General features: G+C 39.7%; 1 protein-coding gene across 2 annotated transcripts in view; it reads left to right on the plus strand.

The window, feature by feature from the left end:
* parga (poly (ADP-ribose) glycohydrolase a) overlaps positions 1-25384 on the plus strand; it is a 163481-nt gene that overhangs the window by 89608 nt on the left and 48489 nt on the right. For both annotated transcript variants that reach the window (XM_067972525.1, XM_067972524.1), the window contains exons 10-11: positions 18674-18753; positions 23517-23577. In XM_067972525.1, the coding sequence (XP_067828626.1) occupies positions 18674-18753; positions 23517-23577 (141 nt within the window). The remainder of the gene's footprint in view (positions 1-18673; positions 18754-23516; positions 23578-25384) is intronic.

The raw sequence follows: 25384 nt of genomic DNA on the forward strand, positions 1-25384 counted from the left end.
AGCCACAGTATTTATATGGCTGGTCCAGTTAAGTTTCTGGTCAATGGTGACCCCCAGGATGTTGCTGGTGGGGGATTCGGCAATGGTAATGCCATTGAATTCAAGGGGAGGTGGTTAGACTCTCTCTCGTTGGAAATGGTCATTGCCTGGCATTTGTCTGGCGCGAATGTTACTTGTCACTTATGAGCCCAAGCCTGGGTGTTGTCCAGGTCTTGCTGCATGCGGGCTCAGACTGCTTCATTATTTGATGGGTTGCGAATGGAACTGAACACTGTGCAATCATCAGCGAACATCCCCATTTCTGACCTTATGATGGAGGGAAGGTCATTAATGAAGCAGCTGAAGATGGTTGGGCCTAGGACACTGCCCTGAGGAATTCCTGCAGCAGTGTCTTGGGGCTGAGGTGATTGGCCTCCAACAACCACTACCATCGTCCTTTGTGCTAGGTATGACTCCAGCCACTGGAGAGTTTTCCCCCTGATTCCCATTGACTTCAATTTTACTAGGGCTCCTTGGTGCCACACTCGGTCAAATGCTGCCTTGATGTTAAGGACAGTCACTCTCACCTCACCTCTGGAATTCAGCACTTTTGTCCATGTTGGACCAAGGCTGTTATGAGGTCTGGAGCCGAGTGATCCTGGCGGACCCCAAACTGAGCATCGGTGAACAGGTTATTGATGAGTAAGTGCCGCTTGATAGCACTGTCGACGACACCTTCCATCACTTTGCTGATGATTGAGAGTAGACTGATGGGGCGGTAGTTGGCCGGATTGGATTTGTCCTGCTTTTTGTGGACAGGACATACCTGGGCAATTTTCCACATTGTCGGGTAGATGCCAGTGTTGTAGCTGTACTGGAACAGCTTGGCTAGAGGCGCAGCTAGTTCTGGAGCACAAGTCTTCAGCATTACAGCCGGGATGTTGTCGGGGCCCGTTTCTTGATATCACGTGGAATGAATCGAATTGGCTGAAGACTGGCTTCTGTGATGGTGGGGATATCGGGAGGAGGCCGAGATGGATCATCCACTCGGCACTTCTGGCTGAAGATGGTTGCAAACGCTTCAGCCTTGTCTTTTGCACTCACGTGCTGGACTCCGCCGTCATTGAGGATGGGGATGTTCACAGACCCTCCTCCTCCCGTTAGTTGTTTAATTGTCCACCATCATTCATGACTGGATGTGGCAGGATTGCAGAGCTTTGATCTGATCCGTTGGTTGTGGAATCGCTTAGCTCTGTCTATAGCATGTTGCTTCCGTTTTTAGCATGTTGATTCGCTCACCACCTGCTGCAGGCCCAGTCTGGCAGCTATGTCCTTCAGGACTTGGCCAGCTCGGTCAGTAGTGGTGCTACTGAGCCACTCTTGGTGATGGACATTGAAGTCGCCCACCCAGAGTACATTCTGTGCCCTTGCTACCCTCAGTGCTTCCTCCAAGTGGTGTTCAACATGGAGGAAGACTGATTCATCAGCTGAGGAGGGCGGTAGGTGGTAAACAACAGGACGTTTCCTTGCCCATGTTTGACCTGATGCCATGAGATTTCATGGGGTCCAGAGTCAATGTTGAGGACTCCCAGGGCCACTCCCTCCTTGACTGTACATTACTGTACCACCACCTCTGGTGGGTCTGTCCTGCCGGTGGGACAGGACATACCCAGGGATGGTGATGGAAGAGTCTGGGACTGGTAGCACAGAGGCAGTGGAGGGGTGAAGAGAGATGATGCAGAGGTAGAGTCGGCTGTCATCAGCGTACATATGGAAGCTGACCCCCATCTTGATGGATGATGTTACCAGGGAGAGCATGTAGATGACTAGGGGAGTCAAGGCTCGATCCTTGAGAAACTTGAGGTGACGGTTGGAAGAGGGGCCATTGCTGGAGATGCGCTGGCTATGATTGGATTGGATAGGTAAGAATGGAACCAAGTGAGGGTAGTTTGCACTTATTTGACTATGTGGTCTCCAAAGTGTGTTATTTGGAAGCATTCCGCATCGTATGACTTCTTAGTTATTCCTTCATATGAGGATTTATCCTCCAAAAAACTACTCAAAAAACAAAATAAATGACAGCAGGTTTTGAAAAGCATATTTTTGCAATTGCTTCTCTTTTGTAACTTATTCCTGCCCTCCTTTCCCCTTTTCTGCCTGCCCCCAAGTGATATTGATACATGAGCTTCTTGAAGGAAGATTGGTGGATTAAAGTAATGTCCATTAACGAAAGCTGCCAGTATTTTCTAACTTCAGTTCTTGCACTGGAAACAAAACTTGTGTCATGTTTTAATTTTTGCCAACTCAATATATAATTCTTGCAGAGGAATCATATTTATTATTGACTGACCTTTTCAGTCACCAAACCTTTCCTCTTTGGTGGCTCTACATAAATTCAATCTGCAGTGCAATGAGTTTTTTTAAAAAAACTTCTAATTTAAAACTTCATTTAACAAAAGAACTAAGCAACCTAATGAAATGTTTTCCTTGATTTGAACACAGAAGGTCGGGCTGCCATTCTATTTCATACAGAAAAGTTGGCAGGTGTATGTGCTTAATATATATATCCCCACAGATCTGGAATTCTAATTAGGCTTTCAGCTATGCTTAAAGTACTGTGTGGTCCTTACCATCGTTGTGGGAAGGAAGCATGTCTGCAATAGCAATTGAATCGGAATTGGATCTCCAGTGGTACAGGTGTCTGAAAGTTGACCTGATGACTTTTGACACTGAACAGTAAAATCAGTTTGTTCACTGCCCTTGATTTCTTTGTTAAGTAGAAGATGTAAGAGCATGAAGATATGTCACATCTTTCAACCAATGGAATTGTATTCTTTCTGAAAGTATCTTTTATGTGCACATATTTTTGGCCTTTAAGTAATGGCTTGTACACCCCCACCCCTGAAATATTTGTTTTCAGGCAGCGAATCAAAATGTAAGATTTGTTTAATGAATCTGCATGTCAGGATTTGGTTTAGAATGTTAGTTGATAAACTGTGAAAATGCATACCAGGTTACTATCACCATAGACCTCAACAAAAAAACATTATAAAGGAGTGACAGTAAGGATTTTACGAGAATGTTAATATGAGGATAACCTGTGGCAATGAATCAGCACTTCCTGGTACTAAGGATTTTGGCAGATGAATTTTATTCATACAAATGTTTAATTTCATTATGATTTCTCAATTTTACTTGTATAAGACAGCATTGCGTGATAGTGTCCTGCTATATATGTATACAATAAATATTTTAAGTTTACATTCTGAATGGTAGCTTATCCATCAATCTATATTATATGTATTAAAAATCTTACGTCTGCGCAGTTCCTGTAAAGTTTACCCACTAGAAATTCCTGTGTCCGCGTTTATAATAGGAGCTGCGTATTTAAACTTGTCATGTTGTAATTGCACCCTCCTGGCAGCAGTGGTGCTGCAGCAGCATAAGTGGAGCAAATAATAATGCTGATTGGCAGCTAATATCTGGAGAAGAGAAATCTTGCCTTGAAATGTTTAAGACTTCAAATGTGAGTTTAATGTAGAAAGTAAACACTTTGTAAAAATCCTCTGTTGAAAAAAAAATTGAGATGTTAGAGTAAGTTTTTGTGTAACTGTTTTGTCAGATGAACAGGTAACTATCAACAGATGGTGGTCAATTCAGTGTAATATATTTATTGGCTTCTGTCGCAGCAGCAGGCAATGTTTGGCTTACGAGTCTTGTCACACGCTGCCTGCGCAAGATTCATCAAGGTAAGGTTTCATTTTGGTTCATCTCATAAATAAAACTGGTCAGATATCTAACTGCATTAAATTGGCTTCATTTTTTAAAATTATTGAATGTTTGGCTCATGTACAGAAAGAGCCAAAAGAATAAGAAAAAACAATTTGTAAGCATACTCAAGAGGTAACAGTCAGAGCAGCCTCTTAACAAACTTTCTATTTTTCTTACAATCTTGCTAAAAACAACTTCATATATTAGGTTAATTAGGCTACAGCACAGATTCACTCGGATGCAGCCTGGTATAAAGACATTCAAATACGAAGAAAGACTTGAAAATTGAGAATAGAGGCGATTAAGGTGTGATTTGAGAGAGGTGTTTAAAATTAAGAAAAGATGAAACAGAGTTGATAAAAACAGACTGTTTCTAATAACTGAGGGGCCTACAATGAAGGGATATGGATATAATATTAATTGTAAGAGATTTAGGCCAGAGCTCAAGACCTTTTAACACAGAGGATTGTGAGGCTATAGAATGCACGACTAGAGTTAGGAATAGAAGCAGAGACCATGTCAACATTTAAGAATAGGTTAGATATGTGGTTGAAGGAAAGAAGGATAAAGGGATATGTGAACAGGGCGGGCACATGGGTTTAGGACGTTAGATCGTGGAGGATAAACACCAACACAGACTAGTTGGGCCGAATTGCCTTTTTTGAATTTGTTCATGGTATGTGGGCGTCGCTGGCAAGGCCAGCATTTATTGCCCATCCCTAATGCAGGTAGTGTTGTTCCCATGTGCCTGCTGCCCTTGTCCTTCTAGGTGGTAGAGGTCGCGGGTTTTGAAGGTACTGTCGAAGAAGCCTTGGTGTGTTGCTGCAGTGCATCCTGTGAATGGTACACGCTGCAGCTACAGTGCGCCGGTGGTGAAGGGGGTGAATGTTTAGGGTGGTGGATGGGGTGCCAATCAAGCAGGCTGCTTCGTCCTGAATGCTGTCAAGCTTCTTGAGTGTTGTTGGAGCTGCACTCATCCAGGCAAGTGGAGAGTATTCCATCACACTCCTGACTTGTGCCTTGTAGATGGTGGAAAGGCTTTGGGGAGTCAGGAGGTGAGTCACTCGCTGGAGAATTCCCCGCCTCTGACCTGCTCTTGTAGCCACAGTATTTATATGGCTGGTCCAGTTAAGTTTCTGGTCAATGGTGACCCCCCAAGATGTTGATGGTGGGGGCCTGTTTCTGTATTGTAATTTCTATGTGATTCTATGCTATCCAATTATTTTCGGCCTAATTGGATCCAGAGATTGCAACACTCTAAGTCTCATCCATTGCGTTTTACATATTGCCAAGTCCTGAGGTCTGGGAGGATCTAACTTGTATTGATCAAAGACTGGGATATTTTAACTAACGTTCCCTAATTTATTAACAGTTTGTTTTCATGGATTTGTTGAGAGAGTGCAGAGCCTAACTTGAAGTGTTAAATTGTTATTTTATTTAGTTATTTGTAGACTTTAGGGATTGTCACGGATGTTCTCTCTCCCATCCCTGAACGATAGGTCTTTTGTTGGGGGGGGGGGGGTGGAGGTGGTTAGGATGTGAAAATCTGATCTATTCACGAAGCTACCTGAAATAATTTTATTTGTAGAAGAAACAGCATCCAATTTAACAAAATGATCAGAACAAAACAAATACCTGACATCTCCACAACACATTTCAATGCAGCATTTGAAGGACTTTACTCAGGGATATATATTTCAGTCCAACATATTAAGAATACTCTATTTTGAAATGTGCTGGTCCATCTTGCCATGATTTAGTGCTTCAGTGTCAGTGACGAGAACTAGATGATACTTCAATGTGAGCTGATATTGCAGTACTTTAGGAAAACATGCTCAGAAGACTTAACTGCTTGAAACCATGGTGCCATCAATGAGTTGCAACAGTTGATGCTGTTTATCAAAATATCTGAGTCTTGGGCTTTTATAAAAGTAATTTACAAGTACTAGTAAATTGCCCATGATGCTGCCCAAGGTCAGTTAATGAATATAATTTTTTTATATGTATAAGGTGACAACAGAGTGGTGAGAGAGACTTCAAAAACCCACTCCACATCGTCACCTACTGGCAAGTGCCAGCAACGACGACAAAAGCAGTTTCAGTATTAAATATTTACATAAAAGCATGACACAAAATCGTGACAATGGGAATTTGGACAGGCAGTGCACATATACACAGGACTTTTTAATAATTTATAGATATGCATGAAGCTTAAATTATTTAGTATTTCATAAAATTTCATTTTTATAATTAAATAATGAAAAGTCATGATCTATATTGAACAGTATACCTTTTGAAGTACAGGTAAAACAGGAATAACTTTAGTTTGAGAAAGCACTGTAAACCTTGACTTGGTTTGTTTAAGCATCAAACAAAATTTGCATTAATTTGACTAGTTTTATAAGGAAAGATGTTAATAATGAATATTTGTCTCCATTAAACACACTGTGCAAAACCATGAGAAAGTTTAGTCCGTAACTGTCTAGGCTCCCCGAGTCATAAACTGCAACCTAAAATCACACATGGACTATGGAGTAGTACCTAAATTAGTCATGCATTTGATGTCCAATACCCTGCACAATCTAAAAGGTCATGGATAATTATGCAAGAGTTATTTTCATAATATAAACAACCTAATCCTAATGACTTGAGGGAGTAATTTCTGCTGCAAATGGTTATTATTCTCCAGTGAATCTTAATTGTCTGCAGCTGCTGTCTGATGACCTATCACACAAAGTTCAATGAGGTCATAATTTGTTACTTGACACAGAAAGAATTGTAAGCCCCAAAGCTGGTTACCATGTAAATGGGGAAGAAATAGCAAAGAAGAGCCTACTTCACAAGGAAACGGTCTATCATTAGGATTAAAAGAAAGTGCAAAATGGAATTTGAGACTGTATGGTGTTTCTATAATAGAAGTACATCAACGCACACTACATAACGGGACAAATGGCCTGACCACTTTGATCATACAGATCTGTTCTACGCACCAGTTCTTTTTATAGTTATTTTTGAAGTGTGGGTTCAGAATTCAAAATATCTATTCTGACATAATGTAACATGTTTTTTTAAAAAAGGGACAGCACAGAGAATTTCTTAACCTTCATTGCAGATAGAGTGGCCTGTAAACATTGTGGACTGTGTTTTTCCAAGTTTTTCTGTGTTAAAGGGTGAATTTACATTGTTTCAAAGATACTTCATGTTCATGAATTCAGTGTTTATAGAAAAAACTTGAATAATTGCAGATCTGATTGAGTGGGTTATAAAGTAAACCAGCTAGTAAGAAATGTCCTCGGTGGCAATCACTATCTTACAGTCTCTGTACTCCTTTGATTTGCTGAACGATAAGATAATGAAATACGATTAATTGCTTTTTATTTCCAAAGATGTTTGCTAAGTGTTGATTTTTTTTCTTCAAGCATTTGTAATTTGCTCAAGTCTTTTACTAATTTGAGTTCTTTTGAGTGCTTCTGTTGAAACTAAAGAGCTATAACTGTCAAGAAGCATTTTATTTCTCTTGGAACTCGAACAGTTTTGAAAAATATAGTAAGCTAATGATTTTTCATACCAGACCTGGTATATTGACTTCGTTCTATTGGAGTTTGATATTGTGCTTTTGTTACGATCCAGTTGTCAAGCTGGATTTTCAAATCCAAACTATTCAGTCAAATAAACACACAATCATACTTCTCATTCTGACTGATCTGCTCTTCGACAAGATGAATAAATTATGAAGACCCATGTGGGCTGTCCTCTTAACTACACCAACTTTGAATTCTATTCCTTGCCATGCATGGGCTATATCAAATCTCACAGATGTTCATAGTGCATTTATAGCATAAAATGTAAATTAATTGGGTCAAAAGGTTGAAATGTCCCTATAATATAAAATACTAATTATTCTGGAGAGGTTTTAGGGGTGCCCCCCCTCCCCTTCTTTTCCCCCACCATCTTCCCCAATGGTACAATTGGAAACTGAGCTGTTGCAGGTTAGAAGCTCTTGAGTTGAATCCTTGGTTTCTACTAAGTGAGATAATTGCTTGGATAACAATACATGCACTACAACTTGCCCAAGCGCTCTGGGCTGGGGAAGCAAAAATCAGCCTGTGTTCTTGCTCCTAATTGCTATTCAGTAATCCCTGGTGGAAAGTATGTATGTGAACGTTAGGTGAGGGCAGGATGTGGCTCAAGTGTAATGCCCCCATGGTTATAATACATGCTAACATTCGCTGTTTAGGCTCAAACATGAAAAATGACGACTTGGGGTGGTACAGAAGGCACCTGACACCTAACTGTAACTGCATTATCTTAAGGGAAGAAAAGAAGAGAAACTTGCAAAGAAAAAGAGGAATTTAAAGGTGAAAAAAGGATTTCATTCTGAATAATACACCTTAGTAGTTTGTTTCCAGTTCAGATAGCAACAATTTGGATGCTGCTTAAGATTTTGTGTGGTGTAGCAAAGAGAAATATTCCAGCAATTTTGCAATGTGACGCCATTGCCATGAAATATTACAAATATTTTGTAAAATGACATTGTAAGCAATACAATCTAAATTGCTCAATAAGATAATTTGATTGTTATATGGCTGCTGCCAGGTTAAGCGATTGACAGGATGTAGGAGAAAATAATTTTATACTACTTCCAATATTAAGCAGGATTCATTCAGCGAGACTCCATATACAATTAGGATTTGCCATCTTGAACAGGGGAAGATCACCTAGGAAATTTGTATTCTTGGGTAGTTTGTTTCCTCCCCATTCCACTGTATATACGGCCTTATTCTGACCACATAGTTAGGTTCTTATTTCTTTTTGGTGGTCAGCAATATTCTGGATTGCTATCCACATACGCAGAAACATTTCTTGTGTGAGTTTGATATTTTCCTACATTGTAAGGTACTGTTGTTATGTTATATACAGTTGTTGTGAGAGTTCCACAGGAGTTCTGTTTCGAAAATTTAACATAGTTTGGCAAAGTTTAGCTTCTGAAAATTAGACGTCTCAGTATTGGTTCACTGCGACACACCTTGGGTGGATTGGTCCCATCAGATCAGCCTCGAGTTAGTGCTAGCTCCTGGTCAAATATCATGGATTCTTCCTAGTTACTGATAGCCACAAAACTTGCTTGCTTTCTCTTTTGTCATTATACAACTTTCAAAAGTATCAAGCCTACTTCAAGTTTAGCACAAAATATCATCACCACACACATCTGATTTACTGCAAAGTTATCTTGTTAACAGTGTCCAAAGTTAATGTTCCAAACGTCAGTCTCAGTCTAAGAAGTTGAAAGATTTCCCATTGTGTTCCAGGAAAGGGACAGCATCTGAGTAACACTCCAGGATACTGTTGCAGCTGGTTCAGTAGAAAGCATTGGCTCAAAATTTCCTTGAGTGCACAAACCAACTTGTGACCGAGATTTTGTTTAGCTACCAACCCATTGGAGGTCATCTGCCATGGGCTGGATTTTTACAGTAAGAAATAAATGTTGCTACTGCATCATTTGAAGAGGTGTTCCAGGTCCACAGCTGAGAACTATAAGGGACAGAGGAGCACTTATCTATATAGGTAGACTAAAATATAACTGCGCACTATTTGTAATATAAACTGGTGGTATGAGTGGGAGACCCAGTTTATATTACAAATAATGCGCAGTTATACAGTTCAACAGCCAGTGCTTGGCATAATGTTCTCTGTCACTTAAATATTCTCTGGTGACCATGTCAATGTGAATTCAAATCCAAGAAGTTGGTACAGCGTACTTCAATTGCCTCCTGGATTGACAGAGAATTTTGAACCTTCAGTGGCAGAGGTAGATGCCTCTATTATGAGTAAATAACTTAGTCAAGAAAGGGATATTCAAAAAGATGACATTACATACTATAATTTCATTAATGAAAAACCATCCATTAAAATATTCATTTTTTAAACCATGCCTTTTCTCTGTAAATGTTTAGTTATTATATTCAATACGGATCTTTCCTTTTGGGTTGGCAATGGCCAATGTATCTTGGTAATGTCACCATACTCATCTTTACTTGAATGACTGGCTTCTCAGCTCAGTCAAGTTCCTGGAGAAAAACCTAGCAAGTTACTTGAAGCTAAGTGATCATCGGGATGAAATTTTGCCTAGTGCCAGAACTGAGAAAAGGATACTTTCCCTTTGAGAAGGAGGTATCAGTCAAATGGCCTGGCAGTTTCACTCTCCCATACCTCTGATGTCAAGAATGCTCCTAAAGCTATTAATACCATTTAACTGCCTTCTCAACTGTATCTTGAGACTGTTCTTTGACAAGAAAGTCTGGATAAGTTTGTCTTCTGTTTGGCACAGGAGCAGGACAGGGCACATGATAGCAGGTATCCTCCAGGCACCCTGACTGGAAAGTTCATCAGGACCCATGAATGTCTGAAGATCTTTTACATCAGGAGGAACATAAACGTCACTTTAATGCTTAGAAATCTTGGTAATTTCCACTGCTTTCCACTCAAACAGCTGTCCTATATTATCTGAAGCAATTCTGCAGGACCGAGGCAGAATGCTTTACACTGGTGGCTGTCTTCGAGAATAACTCTAAGGGTACTAGTCTAGCCATGACATAGAATGTTTTACTGATTATCTGAACAGATACAAATATCAGTGGGCTATATGGTAAAGTGTCTTCTTAGGACTTTAATTTCACCACTTCTACTCGTGGTCAGCTCAGAAGACATTCTTGAAGTGGATGCTTTCTTCCTTTCTTGGAGCCACATGGAAATCCTGCATTATTGTTGAATGGAACTGAACTGTTCGTCCATCTTGTCTGAAGGATCGCCTTCTTCATTTAAGGATTTAGTAGCAAAGAAAAACAAAGGAATAATTACCAAAGCTGTCGGTTGAAAGTTAATGTTATCTTGGCAGCTTTTGAACTCCATTTCTGTCGCAGCCAAGTGATAGTGTAATTCCCAGGTTCTTTATGAATAACCATGTTTTTTGAATGTGCACCTGAGTACACTACTTTATTGTAGCATTTACTGAATAAACTAACAAAATCAAGATGTGGAGATGCCGGTGATGGACTGGGGTTGACAATTGTAAACAATTTTACAACACCAAGTTATAGTCCAGCAATTTTATTTTAAATTCACAAGCTTTCGGAGACTTCCTCCTTCCTCAGGTAAATGTTCAAGAGCTCCTTGAAGCCTCCTTGAAGAGTTTTTTTTCTCTGTTTTTTTTCCCTGTTTGTTTTTTTGTTGAATGTGTATTTGGGGGTTCTGCAGGTGACACCTCTCTGTCTGAACACGGTGATTGCCTTGGCAACGGGCAGTTGCAGGGGCAGTCTGTAAACACCATGTATTGTTCTATATGTATAAATGCGTAGGCTTCAAGGAGCTCTTGAACATTTACCTGAGGAAGGAGGAAATCTCCGAAAGCTTGTGAATTTAAAATAAAATTGCTGGACTATAACTTGGTGTTGTAAAATTGTTTACAATTAACAAAATCAAAATTAACAATGGTGCTAAAAGGGTTCAAAAGAATGAATTTTAAAACTGTTGTATAAAGTTCGTCTGTGTCGATTTTATTTGGTTTTTTCCCACTCCTCTCATGCTTTTATTCATAATGACTAGCAGTGCTGTGTTTTTATGCCATTGTCCTGTCTGCATTGGGGTAGTTCAGACTCTGATTATCCAAGGAAAGGAATATATTTGATTAGCATTGATGCAGCTGCTCCATACTGACAGTGAAAAGGTCAAAGATAAGCTGTGGGTGGCCTTCATGGTGTGCTTCTCCTGTTAATTGAATTAGATGTATAGCATTCTGACATATGGCAGTGCCAAAAAGACATTAGTGTCTCCAAAAAGTACTGCACTTATGTGTGTTTAAAAAATAAATTCAAATTTGAATGTGGTGTGGAATATTTTGTTTGATTTATAGTCCCAGTAATTGGATGAGTGCATGCTTTCCCATTTAAACATTTGGCTTGTGCTTTTATAAATAGGAAATGCATTGACCCCTGATTACTGATCACTAAGCTATTTTTTGTCTTAAATATTCTGGCCAGCTTCTGTTGTCTGGCATTAGCGCAGAAATGACAACATTGTCCTTTTACCTCCACAACCGTACAAATGACATGCACATCTGCTGCCTGACATGCGACTCTGCCTGATTGGGAAATCTCAACGCATTAAATGATCATAAATCAACAGCTCCAAATTACCCTCAAATTTAAATGTATTAGATAGAAAATGCAAGGAAATGGGAATAACGCAGGTATGGGATGGAGTACTTTCCTTGGTCAATGAAGTAATCTGATGCAAATGGATCCCTGCATCTGTCCTGCACTTTACCCAATGTAGGAGTGTTCCATGCTTTCATAATGCAGCATGGCTAGTGCTATCCTTGACTGGTGCACAAATAGTTTTTGTTAGTCTGTTGGAAATATGCTAATATTAATGCTACCAAGGGTTGTTAATCCTTCTTAATAATAACTTCCACAATGATTCAGACCTGAGTGTGACCGAACACGCAAGCTTTATTATAGACGCAAGAACATCGTTCTAATGCCGTTATACCAAACAACAAGTATTTGAGATAACAATGTTCTAATTCAGTTATATCAAATAAACAAGGATGCTACAACCTGTCCCTAGGAAGTTTCAAGCTGATCAGGCCTGGTATCGTAGGGTGTGTGGACCTCCATTATCCCAAGAAACTGCTTCGAACTTTAGTGGGACAGTGCTTCAGTTTGTATATCTTTCCTGAAGCATGTTTGGTTTTGGTAGCTTAACGACATTAGTCTCACAATGTCGTCTGTCCCGGAAATCTCCCCCCACCAGGGTGCCCATTGTTCCAGACTCCTTTCCGATATCCATTCTGTGGTGTTAATTGTTGTCAATTCTGTCTATCTTATGGGGGAGGGACTTATCTTTCTGTGTATTTTGATTGTTCGGATGCAGATATTTAAGTTTTTCATCCTGTATGTGCCTATGATGAAAGTTACCTAATTAACTGAACAAAGCTCCTGCAATTAACACAACAGGATTAGTCTGTGTCCAGGTCCTGAGTCTTTGGTTATGCCTTGGGACATTTTGTTATCTGTTTCTGATAATTTGGTCTTCAATGTGTCTGTTGACAGTTTTATTGTCTTTGCAATATTCACAATTACTTTGCCTGATGTCAGGCATATCATTTTCTGTGGGATGCTGGTTCCCTTTGTATTCTCACGGATGCAAGGTCTGCCTACAGCCTTGCTTTGCAGGATGGGATACATGACTATGACTTGGTCTAGAAATCGTATTTCTTACACAGTCCATTGCAATAGTTGCATAGGAATTATATAAGCCAGCCCGAAATGACCATCACCAATTATTTTTTTCAGATTCTCCTCACAGTGCAGCCCCATACAGGGAATTACTGTGCAAATCATTTAACATGAGATAAAACCCACAGTTAAAATAACAGTCAAATAAATAGTGTCACGTTTTTGGAAATTGGGACCTTTTGTTTTACAGGCTCATTTGCAGGCCTCTCCTTAAGATATTTTGATAGATTGTAAAAATTTAAAAAGCAATAGCATGTTTTGCAGACAGACTTTTGTAGTCATTGCTTACATTTCCAGTTTATAAAACTTTTTGTGTTCTCCATATGCTTTCAGGAAAAAAAATCAGTGACCTTAATATAAGTTACTGATACGTTTTGTTTTAAAATTGTATTGTACTGTTCTGTGCAACCAATTGAGCTTGTAACTTAGATTACTGTTATCCATGCAGTATTTGACAGTGTTCTGATTTTATTTTTGCTGTAGTGTATGGTTAAAATATTACCATTGGCTCTTCTCAGCTATCCATAACAACATGCATGAATACAAATTAATGGTTAATTTTAGGGAAGTCAACATGCCTATTTATGTTGTGCAGTAAACTAAGTTGAACTACACTGTTTCTTTAGTGAGCCTGGAAAGAAATGTAATGGAGCCTCTAATTTTGTTCACAATTTTGCCTGCAGTCTAGACTTAACACACATAATTTTACCTACTTGCATGAAATGGGATGGTATTACAGTGACATGACTCTGAAGTGGGGATAATAAGTTAGAACCATACCACTGTTTGCCGCATTAAGTGCTTAATCATTCAGGGTGTGCGTATGGGTAGAGTCCACACCATCTATGTCCTTAGTCTGCATATAGTACGTGAGGGCATGGTAGACTTTTTTTTTACTGAATGCCTCTTGATGCTTTTGTTAGGCTAAAAATGTGAGTAATTATGTTAAAATTAATTTTATCACGCATACCCCTCATTATATCTGTTCTGTGCTTCCATGCTTCTAGTACAAAGTATTTTAAGCCTTTTGAATATAAAATACTTTTTCCTGGTTATATTTCAAGCTTCTGAATTTGGTTGGAATAAGCTTCTCCAATGGCACTGTAGATAAGTGTACTGTGTGGTACTGAGCCAAGAAGCATCTAGGTTTGAGCTTTCGATAATAGTCAGTACATTTCTGCAGGGGTAGTTCTGGGCATCAGAATCAGCCTTAGTGCTCTCAAGCCAGAGTAAGAAATGATTGGCCAGGATCAATGGCTTGTGATCAGATAGCTCGATGATACAGACTAGGAAGACTGGTCAGTTGAATGAGGTAGCAGTTATTTCCATCTTGCAGAACTGTATTCCAGCATGATTCACCACCTTCAGAAGCAGATGTAAACAATTTTACAACACCAAGTTATAGTCCAGCAATTTTATTTTAAATTCACAAGCTTTCGGAGACTTCCTCCTTCCTCAGGTAAATGTTTCAGGAGCTCCTTGAAGCCTACGCATTTATACATATAGAACAATACATGGTGTTTACAGACTGCCCCTGCAACTGCCCGTTGCCAAGGCAATCACCGTGTTCAGACAGAGAGGTGTCGCCTGCAGAACCCCCAAATACACATTCAACAAAAAAACAAACAGGGAAAAAAAAAAGAGAAAAAAAAACAGAGAGAGGCAGAAACATCCGGAAGGCAGAGAGAGCCAGCAAATGACCCATTATATTAAAAACAGATAACATTTGTTCGCTGGTGGGGTAACGTGTAGCGTGACATGAACCCAAGATCCCGGTTGAGGCCGTCCTCATGGGTGCGGAACTTGGCTATCAATTTCTGCTCGACGATTTTGCGTTGTCGTGTGTCTCGAAGGCCGCCTTGGAGTACGCTTACCCGAAGGTCGGTGGATGAATGTCCATGACTGCTGAAGTGTTCCCCGACTGGGAGGGAACCCTCCTGTTTGGCGATTGTTGCGCGGTGTCCGTTCATCCGTTGTCGCAGCGTCTGCATGGTCTCGCCAATGTACCATGCTCTGGGGCATCCTTTCCTGCAACGTATGAGGTAGACAACGTTGGCCGAGTCACAGGAGTATGAACCATGCACCTGGTGGGTGGTGTCCTCTCGTGTGATGGTGGTATCTGTGTCGATGATCTGGCATGTCTTGCAGAGGTTACCGTGGCAGGGTTGTGTGGCGTCGTGGACGCTGTTCTCTTGAAAGCTGGGTAATTTGCTGCGAACGATGGTCTGTTTGAGGTTGGGTGGCTGTTTAAAGGCGAGTAGTGGAGGTGTGGGGATGGCCATAGCGAGGTGTTTGTCCTCATTGATGACATGTTGAAGGCTGCGGAGAACATGGCGTAGTTTCTCCGCTCCGGGGAAGTACTGGACGACAAAGGGTACTCTGTTGGTTGCGTCCCGTGTTAGTCTCCTGAGGAGGTCTATGCGATTTTTTGCTGTGGCCCGTCGGAACTGTCGATCGATGAGTCGAGCGTCATATCCCGTTCTTACTGGGGCGTCTTTCAGCGTCTGTAGGTGTCCATCGCGTTCCTCCTCGTCTGAGCAGACCCTGTGTATTTGCAGGGCCTGTCCATAGGGGATGGCCTCTTTGACGTGGTTAGGGTGGAAGCTGGAAAAGTGGAGCATCGTGAGGTTGTCCGTGGGCTTGCGGTAGAGGTGAGGATGTTAAGGAGAAAAAACACAAAAAGCTGTGTGACAGTAGCATCTAATATAAAATGGTGCGAAAGATCATTTAGATAAAAGATCATTGTAAATCAGTTGAAATGTGAATCTGAACAAAAGTGCATGTAAGTGTTCTTTTAGAGTCCATTTTATGAAATGGAAATAAATGTATTGTATCCACTTCAACAGAATTCACGATAGAGATAGGATTTGATCAGCAAATCAAAGGTTGATCAGAGAATGAGGCTTTCTCATCTGTGCTCCTTGACTAAATTACACCTAACAGATTGATCAACAATTGTTTTTGTGACTTGAGGCCCTTTTTATATTGGTGCCAGTGGGCTATTTGCACTGCCAGTACGGGAGGTGCAGTTCTTGTTGAACAAGTAGCAACTTCGATATGAACCAGTGATTGGTTAAAAAGTGGGTCTTCCCACCATTGGATGTAGCAACTCCAGCTGGCTTACATTGGAGTTACTGTTGGCTACATGACGACTCAGTGGTGCAAACACCAGAGTCAAGAATATAAAGGGGTCTTTTGGCTGTAGTTGTACTATGCTGTTAATCTGAGACTTGAAGGTGCAGATTGCCTTTCAACCTGTTTCATTGCCTTCTGTAGTGATGTTTTCTACAACTGAGTGGCTTGCTAGGTCACTTCATAGGACATTAAAAGTCAACATTGTCATGTGTCGGCCAGAACAAAGTAGGCATGGCAAGTTCCCTTCCCTGAAGGGCAATAGTGAACAAAATTGAGTTTTTAGAACAATCCGGCTTTTAGGGTCATTTTCGTTTCTGGTGCCAATCCGCAAATTACCAGAATTTTTGGATTTAGTTTCACAACTTGATATGGTGCGAGTTGAACTCACCCTCTGGATTGTTGATCTAGTGCCTTAACCCACTATTGTAAACAATTTTACAACACCAAGTTATAGTCCAGCAATTTTATTTTAAATTCACAAGCTTTCGGAGGCTTCCTCCTTCGTCAGGTGAACGATGTGAAAATGAAATCCTCGAAATGAAATCGCATTTATAATTCACAGAACAATGCTTGGTGATTACAGACAGTTTTTTCAACTGCCCGTTGCCAAGGCAATCAGTGTGCAGACAGACAGGTGTTACCTGCCAGGTCTCAGAATATACAAATCACCAAAAAAAACAACAAACAAAAAAAAAACAGAGATAGAGAGGTAGAAACATAGAAAAGACAGCAACTGACCCGTTAATTAACCCACTATGTTCACACCCAGGTATAAAACTCCACTCCAGGTTGAAAAATTGTTTATTTTGAGAGCACAGAGGGAGCTGATGCTTTCTCAACGTATAAAAGCCTTTGCATAAGTCTATAAGGTGCCCCCAAAGTCCACCTTCACCCAGTGTCAGGCCCCACGATGTGTGATTGCCTGAAGGAGTTTCACACCACTGCATTCCAAAGTTTGATTGACTCCTGGCACCAGAGTTTACTCAAGTGGAAACTACTTTGCAGTGATACAAAAGTGGCAATATAATTGCACCCCAAATGTTTACTATTTTAAGTAAAAGCCATTGATTTGAAAGCAATGGTTGTAACAGGCCATTTCTAGACAACCTGTATATTCAAAGTGGAATTTTAATAGTTATATGTTGAGGCTTAGAAAAATATGCAAATTGATCAGTTAGCAAAGAATTACAAGATGCAGTATATCAAATTTACTCATCGTTTTTAAGGTAAATGCAAACGGTGACAGAAAAGTTATATTTGAATAATTGAATTAACACAAAACTTGTGGATACTCAAATTATAGAAAATAAACCATTCAACATCAAAAAGAACAATCCAGGCATCAACTGAGTAATGTTTTTCATAATTGGATGACTTCATTAATAATTCAAAAATGAAAATCACTCCGATGGAAGTTGGCAAATAGAAAATAGCTTCTGTAAGAGAGCAAGATACTTAATTAAAACTACATTGGAGTACTTGGGCTGTACAGAGACGCATGGATATGTTTAATGTCTGTCTAATGACAGCAAACTGGAAATATTTTTTTCCTTAGACTACAACAACAGAAGGGAAGTACTGTGCACTAATATTCAGTGAACAGCTTTAAATAGTTTTGTCACTGTGCGAACTCTGATATAAAAAATAGGGATTACCCAGGAAGCTAAGTTATCCTGAAGGCTATCCTTCATCAAAAAAAAGGTTTGCCCGTAAGGCATGCAGCAGTTCACCCGGCTGATGAAAAACACTATGTCACTTTAGTTTGGCAGTGAAATCAGTCGTATAGTGGAATCGGCTTTCAGAAATGATATCTGTAGCCTGAAGGGCTTTTACTGCATCAGCCTAGATTTAGCAATTTCATTCCCAACCTTGTTATTTGAAAGGCTCTGAGAGTGATATTTATATCTAGGAACAATGACATGATGTAGAAAGCAACTAAATAAGCTGTGCAGTCGGATGAGGGAGCGAATACTTTTCATACAATAGATTAGCATTTACTTGGGTCTAGCAAAGGAAAAAAAGACAATGGTATTACATTCAAGGGTTTCAGAATGGAGCATTACATTATTTTGAATACTGCTTGAGGGGTTAAAAACTTTTTTAAAAATTAAAATGACCATGAAAGGTACACAATTCATTAAGAAATTCCTTGGGTATTCACTTGTTTCTCAGGCTTTTTGAAAAGAATGAGACCAGTGAGGAGTAAAGAGATGAGAATTAATGTGTATTTCTTTGTTACAGCATTAAGCTTCCTTCGTCACGATTTAGAGAACAGTTCCAGTACCCATGTTTTATTTCCTTAAAATATTCAAGGTTGCTGCAGCCGGAGTAATTTATTTAACCAATTTGATATTGGCTATATGAGAAACTATTAGATATGACTTGTGCCATTAATACAAATTTAATCTTCTTGTCATCATTCTCCTCCCTCTCTTGTTTTCATTGTGGAAACTTTTTCTTGTGTTTTAATATTGCTTTAATTATTTTCTCAGATTGTTTGAAGGATCTTCACTCAAGAAAGCTGAAAAGCTTAAAACTCTTTTCTGCTACTTCAGAAAGGTCACAGAAAAAAGTAGGTTCATACTACTTAGAATAAGCGTTAATAGTTCTTCATTAAGCTTCTGCAAATAAAATAGAATTGAAAGATCAAAGCTTTCATGAATGGACCATCTGAAATCCTATTACTGATCTTGTGATATTAACAATTAAATATATAGAGCACCATATAAAATAGCAGATTGAAGTTCAAGTGCGCAGTGCCATACAGTAGTGAAGCATGGATTCATATTCTTTACTATCCACATCTGGAATTTTGATCTTAGCCATTATGTGAAGGTTGCAAACATAAGTCAGGATCTTTATCATAGGGAGGAAGGGGAAATCGTAAGCATTAGTTCCCCCCAGGTCAAGCCTGTACACTTCTGACCACTTATTTATAGAGTGACATTGTTGGAGGCCTGAGAGCACTGTGGTGTGAGAGCCTTCAGGGAAAAAGTAAAATAAGGTAAAAATGAAACCTACGTGGATTTTTGCAGCAAAAATTATATCCTATTGTGTGTGTGTGTGTGTCAGGAAAAAAGAAAAGAATAGTAGTTTTACAATTACTCTAACTGTTGTAAAATGAATTTTAAGTAAAATTTAACAAAATGTATCCCTGACTATTCATACTTCTTAGATTCTATAAATTCTAAGTTCCAGTGCAGAAGGTGTGTTACCTACTCCGGTGTGGACGTGGATGTTTAAGGTGGTTCTACTTACTGCAGAAATAGCCCTTTGTTACCATCGGGGAGGAAGATCATTGTATCAAATTAGGAATCTAAAGACAACTTGAAAATGGGTGTTGAAACAGAAATATGACTTCCCACCAATCTAAATGTTCCATTTTTGTTTTTTAATCTAGCACAGCTATGTCTGTTATGATATGAAGGAATATTGGAGAAATCAATGATGATTTCTGATACGACAACTTGTGTTTTTGTACAACCGTTAATAGAATAATACATCCCAATGTGTTTCTTAAAGACAACTGGACACCGATAGGAGCTGAGTTTGGAAAGGTTACCTTAGCGTAGTCAGAAAGGCAGATTTTGAGGACTTTTGAAGGAAGATGGGGGTGGGAGGTGTATGGAAGGGGCACTCCTTCTGTGTTGCGTTTTGCCGCACTATGAATTACAAGCAAACTCCTCATCACAAGCAGCTACTCTAGTGTTAGTAAAAGATAGCAGATCCTGACACACAAAAACAAAAGGAACAGCTCTTTGATTTAGCAATTTGAAGTAGCATAAAATGCTAAAAAGCAGCAAGAAGAAAAGCATAAGCCTGTGATGGTTCAAACTTCACAGGTGGAGAAAGTGACGCAGTCGGCAAGATCGCACTTTTGCAGAAAATAACATTATCAAGACTGCTGCAATTGCCCACGTATCAGAAATGGCATAATTGGTGCGATCAGCATGTTTCAGGAAGTGGCCACAGAATGTCACTATTCACTCTGAAAAAAGATTTAGTTCAGTTTTGAGACCAAGTTTTGAAGGATACATTGCTGCAGTCTCATCTGGCACCAGGACAGGGGAATTCTAGAGTCACATCCAAAATTCCTCTCCAATGTAACAGCTAAATTAATTCTAGCCAAATGAATTACAATACTGTCTTTTTGCCCTGCTCTTAAGTAAATCTTAAATGGGCTCTAAATGCCATTGTAGAAGTCCAGAGGGGTCCCTTGTTGCAGTGAAGGCAGCACAAAATGTGCCAGAAAATTGTCTCAGCAGTTTGTCTAATGGAAACAAAACTCTGGGCAAACCTGTAGTGAAATAATTGCTTATTTTAAGACTGCAGCTTGCTTTACTGAAGCTGCATGAGAGCCCTGACTCTGACAGAGTTGAGATTCATTTCATATGTGCAGTAACAATAGCATGATTGAGTTTTAAGCATTTTGCTTTTGAAAATATGCGTAAAACATCGATTAGGATAATCACGTTTTCACCAAACATTTTTCTACAAATTCGTGGCTGCCACAGATATCTACTTGGGTTCATTGGCATCAGGCACTCCCTTGAGCAGTCTGATCGTCTGCTTCTTATGGAAGTTGATTCTTACTGCCCTATATCTACAAGCGTGGAACACAATGTCAGGTCCCATCTGTACATTGCCAACACCCAGCTCTACCTCACCACCACCTGTCTCGACCCCTCCACTGCCTCTGATTTGTCATGCTGCTTGTCCAAGATCCAGTACTGGATGAGCAGAAATTTCCTCCAACTAAATGTTGGGAAGACCGAAACCATTATCTTTGGTCCCCACCACAAACTCTGTTCCCCAGCCACGGACTCCATCCCTCTCCCTGGCCGCTGTCTGAGACTGACCCAGGCCGTTTGCAACCTTGGCGTCCTATTTGAACCTGAGAAGAGCTTCCAACCCCATAGCCACTCCATCACTAAGACCTCCTACTTCCACCTCCGTAACTTCGCCCTTCTCTGCCCCTGTCTCAGCTCACCTGCTGCTGAAACTTTCATGCCTTTGTTACCTCTAGACTTGACTATTGCAATGCTTTCCTGGCCAGCCTCCCACCTTGCACCCTCCATAAGCTTGAGCTCATCCAAAACTCTGTTGCCTGTATCCTAACTTGCACCAAGTCCCGTTCACCAATCATCCCTGTGCTCGCTGAACTACATTGGCTCCCGGTCTGGGAACGCCCGATTTTAAAATTCTCATCCTTTATCTCCATGGCCTTGCCCCTCCCTATCTCTGGAACCTTCTCCAGCCCAACAAGCCTCCGAGATCTCTGCGCTCCTCCAATTCTGGCCTCTTGCATACCCCCAATTTTAATCACTCCACCATTGGTGACTGTGCCTTCAGCTCTCTAGGCCCTAAGCTCTGGAATTCCCTCCCTAAACCCCGCTACCTCTTGCTCCTCCTTTAAGACGCTCCTTAAAACCTACCTCATTGACCTTGGTCACCTGTCCTAATATCTGCTTATGTAGCTCGATGTCAAATTTTGCTTTATAACACTCCTCTGAAGCACCTTGGAACATTTTACTACGTTAAAAGCGCTGTATAAATGCAAATTGTTGTTGTTGCGGGACCCAGGAATGAAACAATAAAATTCCCCTATGTTCTGGATCAATCGCCTTGTCCTACGCACATGTACTCCCTCGATGTTTCTGAAAGCGGGCTGAGTTAACATAGGCTGAGAAGTTTGGTTCGAATCATAAGATGCTTTATTCCACAATAGGTAAAACACACAGCAATGAAATTGATGAGAGTTGCTTGATACAATTGGTAACATTTCTGTTCATGTACTGTTACAAAACAAAAGAACACAATAGTGCTAGCCCACTCTTGCACCCTTCTGCTGCTCAACTTCCGGTGCTTGTGTTGATTTTTAAAAGCCTCTCTCAGCAACTACCGTGATCGAAAAAAGATTCAAATACCCAGGTGTGAAGCGTCCTTTTGAATAACCAAACGTAGCTAATGAATTGTCCATTGTTTGCGTTTCTGAGAGAGCATCCCATCTGCGTTGAAATTGCTATTCGTCTGCCAACTGATACACAATTCAGAATAAGCCATTTTGGGAAGTTAGCCCCTTTTAGGCATGTATTTGTTAAAAAACCATCTTAACCTAGCTCATATTCAAGTCTTTTCTTTGGGGAAAATGGGCAAAGAATCCTGAATGGGTTTAGTTTCAAGGGAGATATACAGCTTGGCAAGCTATACTGGACTCTGCTTTGGCTCCTACAAGTAGGTTATGAAAAAGGCATTTTACTCACCTTTAAGTACAGTATCTCTCATTCTTTATATGTAGTTATTCCCTGTCCGCCCCACCACCACCACCACCACATCGTAAGTGTCATATCCTACACCTTCTGAAGTTTGTTCTTGGGGTGTTTGGATTTAATACATTGTATTTACAGCACAGAAACAGGCCTTTTGGTATTTCTGTGCTGTAAATGCTATGTATTAAATCCAAACATTATGCAGGTTTATATGCTCCTCATAAGCCTCCTCCCACTTCACTTCATCTCACCCTATCAGCATATTGTTCTGTTGCTTTCTCCCTCATGTACTTATCCAGCTTCCCCTTAAATGCATCTATGCTGTTTGCCTCATGGTAGCAAGTTCCACGTTCTAACAACTCTGAGTAAAGAAGTTTCTCCTGAGTTCCTTACTGGATTTATTAGTGACTATTTAATGTTTATGGCCCCTAGTTTTAGACTCCCCCACAAGTGGAAACATCTTCTCTACCCTATCATACTTTAGGAAGTAGTCAAAAAGAATTTCAACTGGGAGGGGAAATCAAGGTTATTGCTTAAAAAATGGGTTATTATTAGTTTTAAAAATAAAAGCAGTGATCTCCTTGACTATTTCTCTGCCAAAAAGAACCTAATATGTCCACACAGAAAGGCCTCTTGTAGCAAAGGTGGAGGTTATGTGCTCCATGTCGCGAGTTCTTAGAGGGACAGTGTGCCTCGTTATATCTCTCTTTGCAGTGAGAACCTTGTGGTTTGTGAAGGATGGGCATGTTTGAAGTTTGAGGAATAGTGTACTTCAAGCTGTGTCTTCTATTTCATGGCTGTTTTCTTGAATTTTGAAGTAAGAGGAGATTCGGAAAAAGTAACTGGAGAGGCAACAAAAGATACTTTGTGAAAGGTAAATGTATGTTTTCAATATCTCTAGAAAAGAGGTATTTGCCTAAAAGTGTGATGTGAGGTTCTTCTAGGTAAATATTGTAATAAATGTAACATTGTTTTGTTATAATTAGGTATATTTATCGGTGTGTTTATTATTTTGGATGCCTCAGTCTTTTTTTTAAATTAATTTCCATTCCTTTTTTTGTCTTAGAGCCTACTGGTCTAGTAACTTTTCAGAGGCAATGTCTACAGAACTTTCTTGAATGGGAAAGGTAAGAAAAATCTGTGGACCTATATTAAGCTTTAATTAGCAGCCAATACAGTTTTAACATTAACTTCAGCACAGCTACCAGTACCTAGTCACCACGTTTTGCTCAGTCATTGCTGAGTCGGGGCTGTGTTTGGTGTGGCTCTGTTGAAAAATGATTGAGGTTGCCAATAGCATGTAGCGCTTCTACCACTTAACATCTGCCACTCAGACCGAACCTGTGGGCAGATTTCATGTTCATGCCATCCAAGGTGAAAGCTAACTCAGCGTATCGCATTGCCTGCATTTAAATCAAGTCACACTTGACAGTTGGCACTTTCCAGCTCACAGAATGTATGTCATTGAATAGCTTTTTGTCGCAGTATAGTTTTAGTGTTAATAAAACAACACAGTAGTTTATTTTCCTTGTTGGTAGATAAAAATTCAATTTAACAAGAATTTAAGATGAAAAGAACTGGATTACTAGTTAAGCATATATGAAATATGTAACTTTTAACAAATATCATCACTTACTGGCGCTGTACCTTGACCCTATATTAAAGATCTCAAAAAATTAAGCACATAACAAAGCTGATTGTTGCAAGAATTTGTTTTTATCTAAATTAGTCTTGCAGATTGATACCGTATCGCTGTTAGTGCTGGATAAATGGACAGCCCTAAGGACATAGTATTGGAGTTTATTTGAGAGCAATGCAACTAAAAGTAGTCACCCAGAGAGCCAACACCTCAGTCCCCCGGCACTAGCAGAGAGTGCAGTTTGATTCAGTAAAGTGCAAAGAAGACATATTCTTTCAAGGTTCTGTTGCAGGCATGAGTTATTGAGGACAAGCACTCACATCAACAGAAAGGCCTCAGAAAAACATACAAGCAATGTGATTGCTAAAATAGTAAGCAAAGAAAGCCAGTAAAATCTATAAATTGCCGTAGTGCATCTGGAAAACTCATTGTGTGTGTTTAAATAATTTGTATTATATTACATTGATGCTGTTGGTGAAATCCTTTTCTGCCTTTAGCTTGAGGGTAGTTTGCTAATGTTATATTTCAGGATATGTTGCACTGGGATTTAATTGACATGTTTTTAGTACATTAAAACTCTATAGGAATAGTCAAACAGATCTGCCATGACTTCACCCTTTTGAAAGGTTAAATTTTTCTAAATAAAATCTGCCCACTTTTGCTTTTTGAAAGAAGTGTAGTATCTCAGTGTCACTGCTACCAAGAGGTAAAATATGGGTTCTTTTTGGCTGCTTTATTTGTAGCTTATTTGTTTCATTGGGTTTGTGCTCCTGTAGTGCAAATAATTTGCATGTTTCACAGGTTTGCTTCTTAATGTACATGTCCTGCACCTTTTCACCCTGTCTTCAGGACTTTTGAATTTGCAGAGATATCATTTCCAAGCAAAATATTGTTGCTTAGAAAACAGCATTAGGAATAATGGGCAATCAGTCATTTTTAAATAATGAATGTTTAAAAAAAATACTGATAGGCAGGAAGATGTGTGTGATTAGGGACTTGTCCTAAATATTATTTTAAAATCTGGCACTTGAATGTGTTCGTTTCCATTTACTAGTTGTTTAAGCAAATGTCTGATGCTGAGCAATCTTAACTTCCTTAACTAAAAGAATATAAAATATTGAATGAGAAAAACTCTTTCACCCAAGAAAGGCCACACCTTCCAACAGACATTCTGTGAATATATTAAATTGAGTACAGGGGTCAAGGAATGTATAATAATAAATTCCACTGATATACCGTTTTCACAGTAAAATGGACACTGGTGGAATTTGATCCAACTCACTTCTGATCAAAAA

The sequence above is a fragment of the Heptranchias perlo genome, chromosome 36 (assembly GCF_035084215.1).
Source record: "Heptranchias perlo isolate sHepPer1 chromosome 36, sHepPer1.hap1, whole genome shotgun sequence".
Classification (NCBI taxonomy): Eukaryota; Metazoa; Chordata; class Chondrichthyes; order Hexanchiformes; family Hexanchidae; genus Heptranchias; species Heptranchias perlo.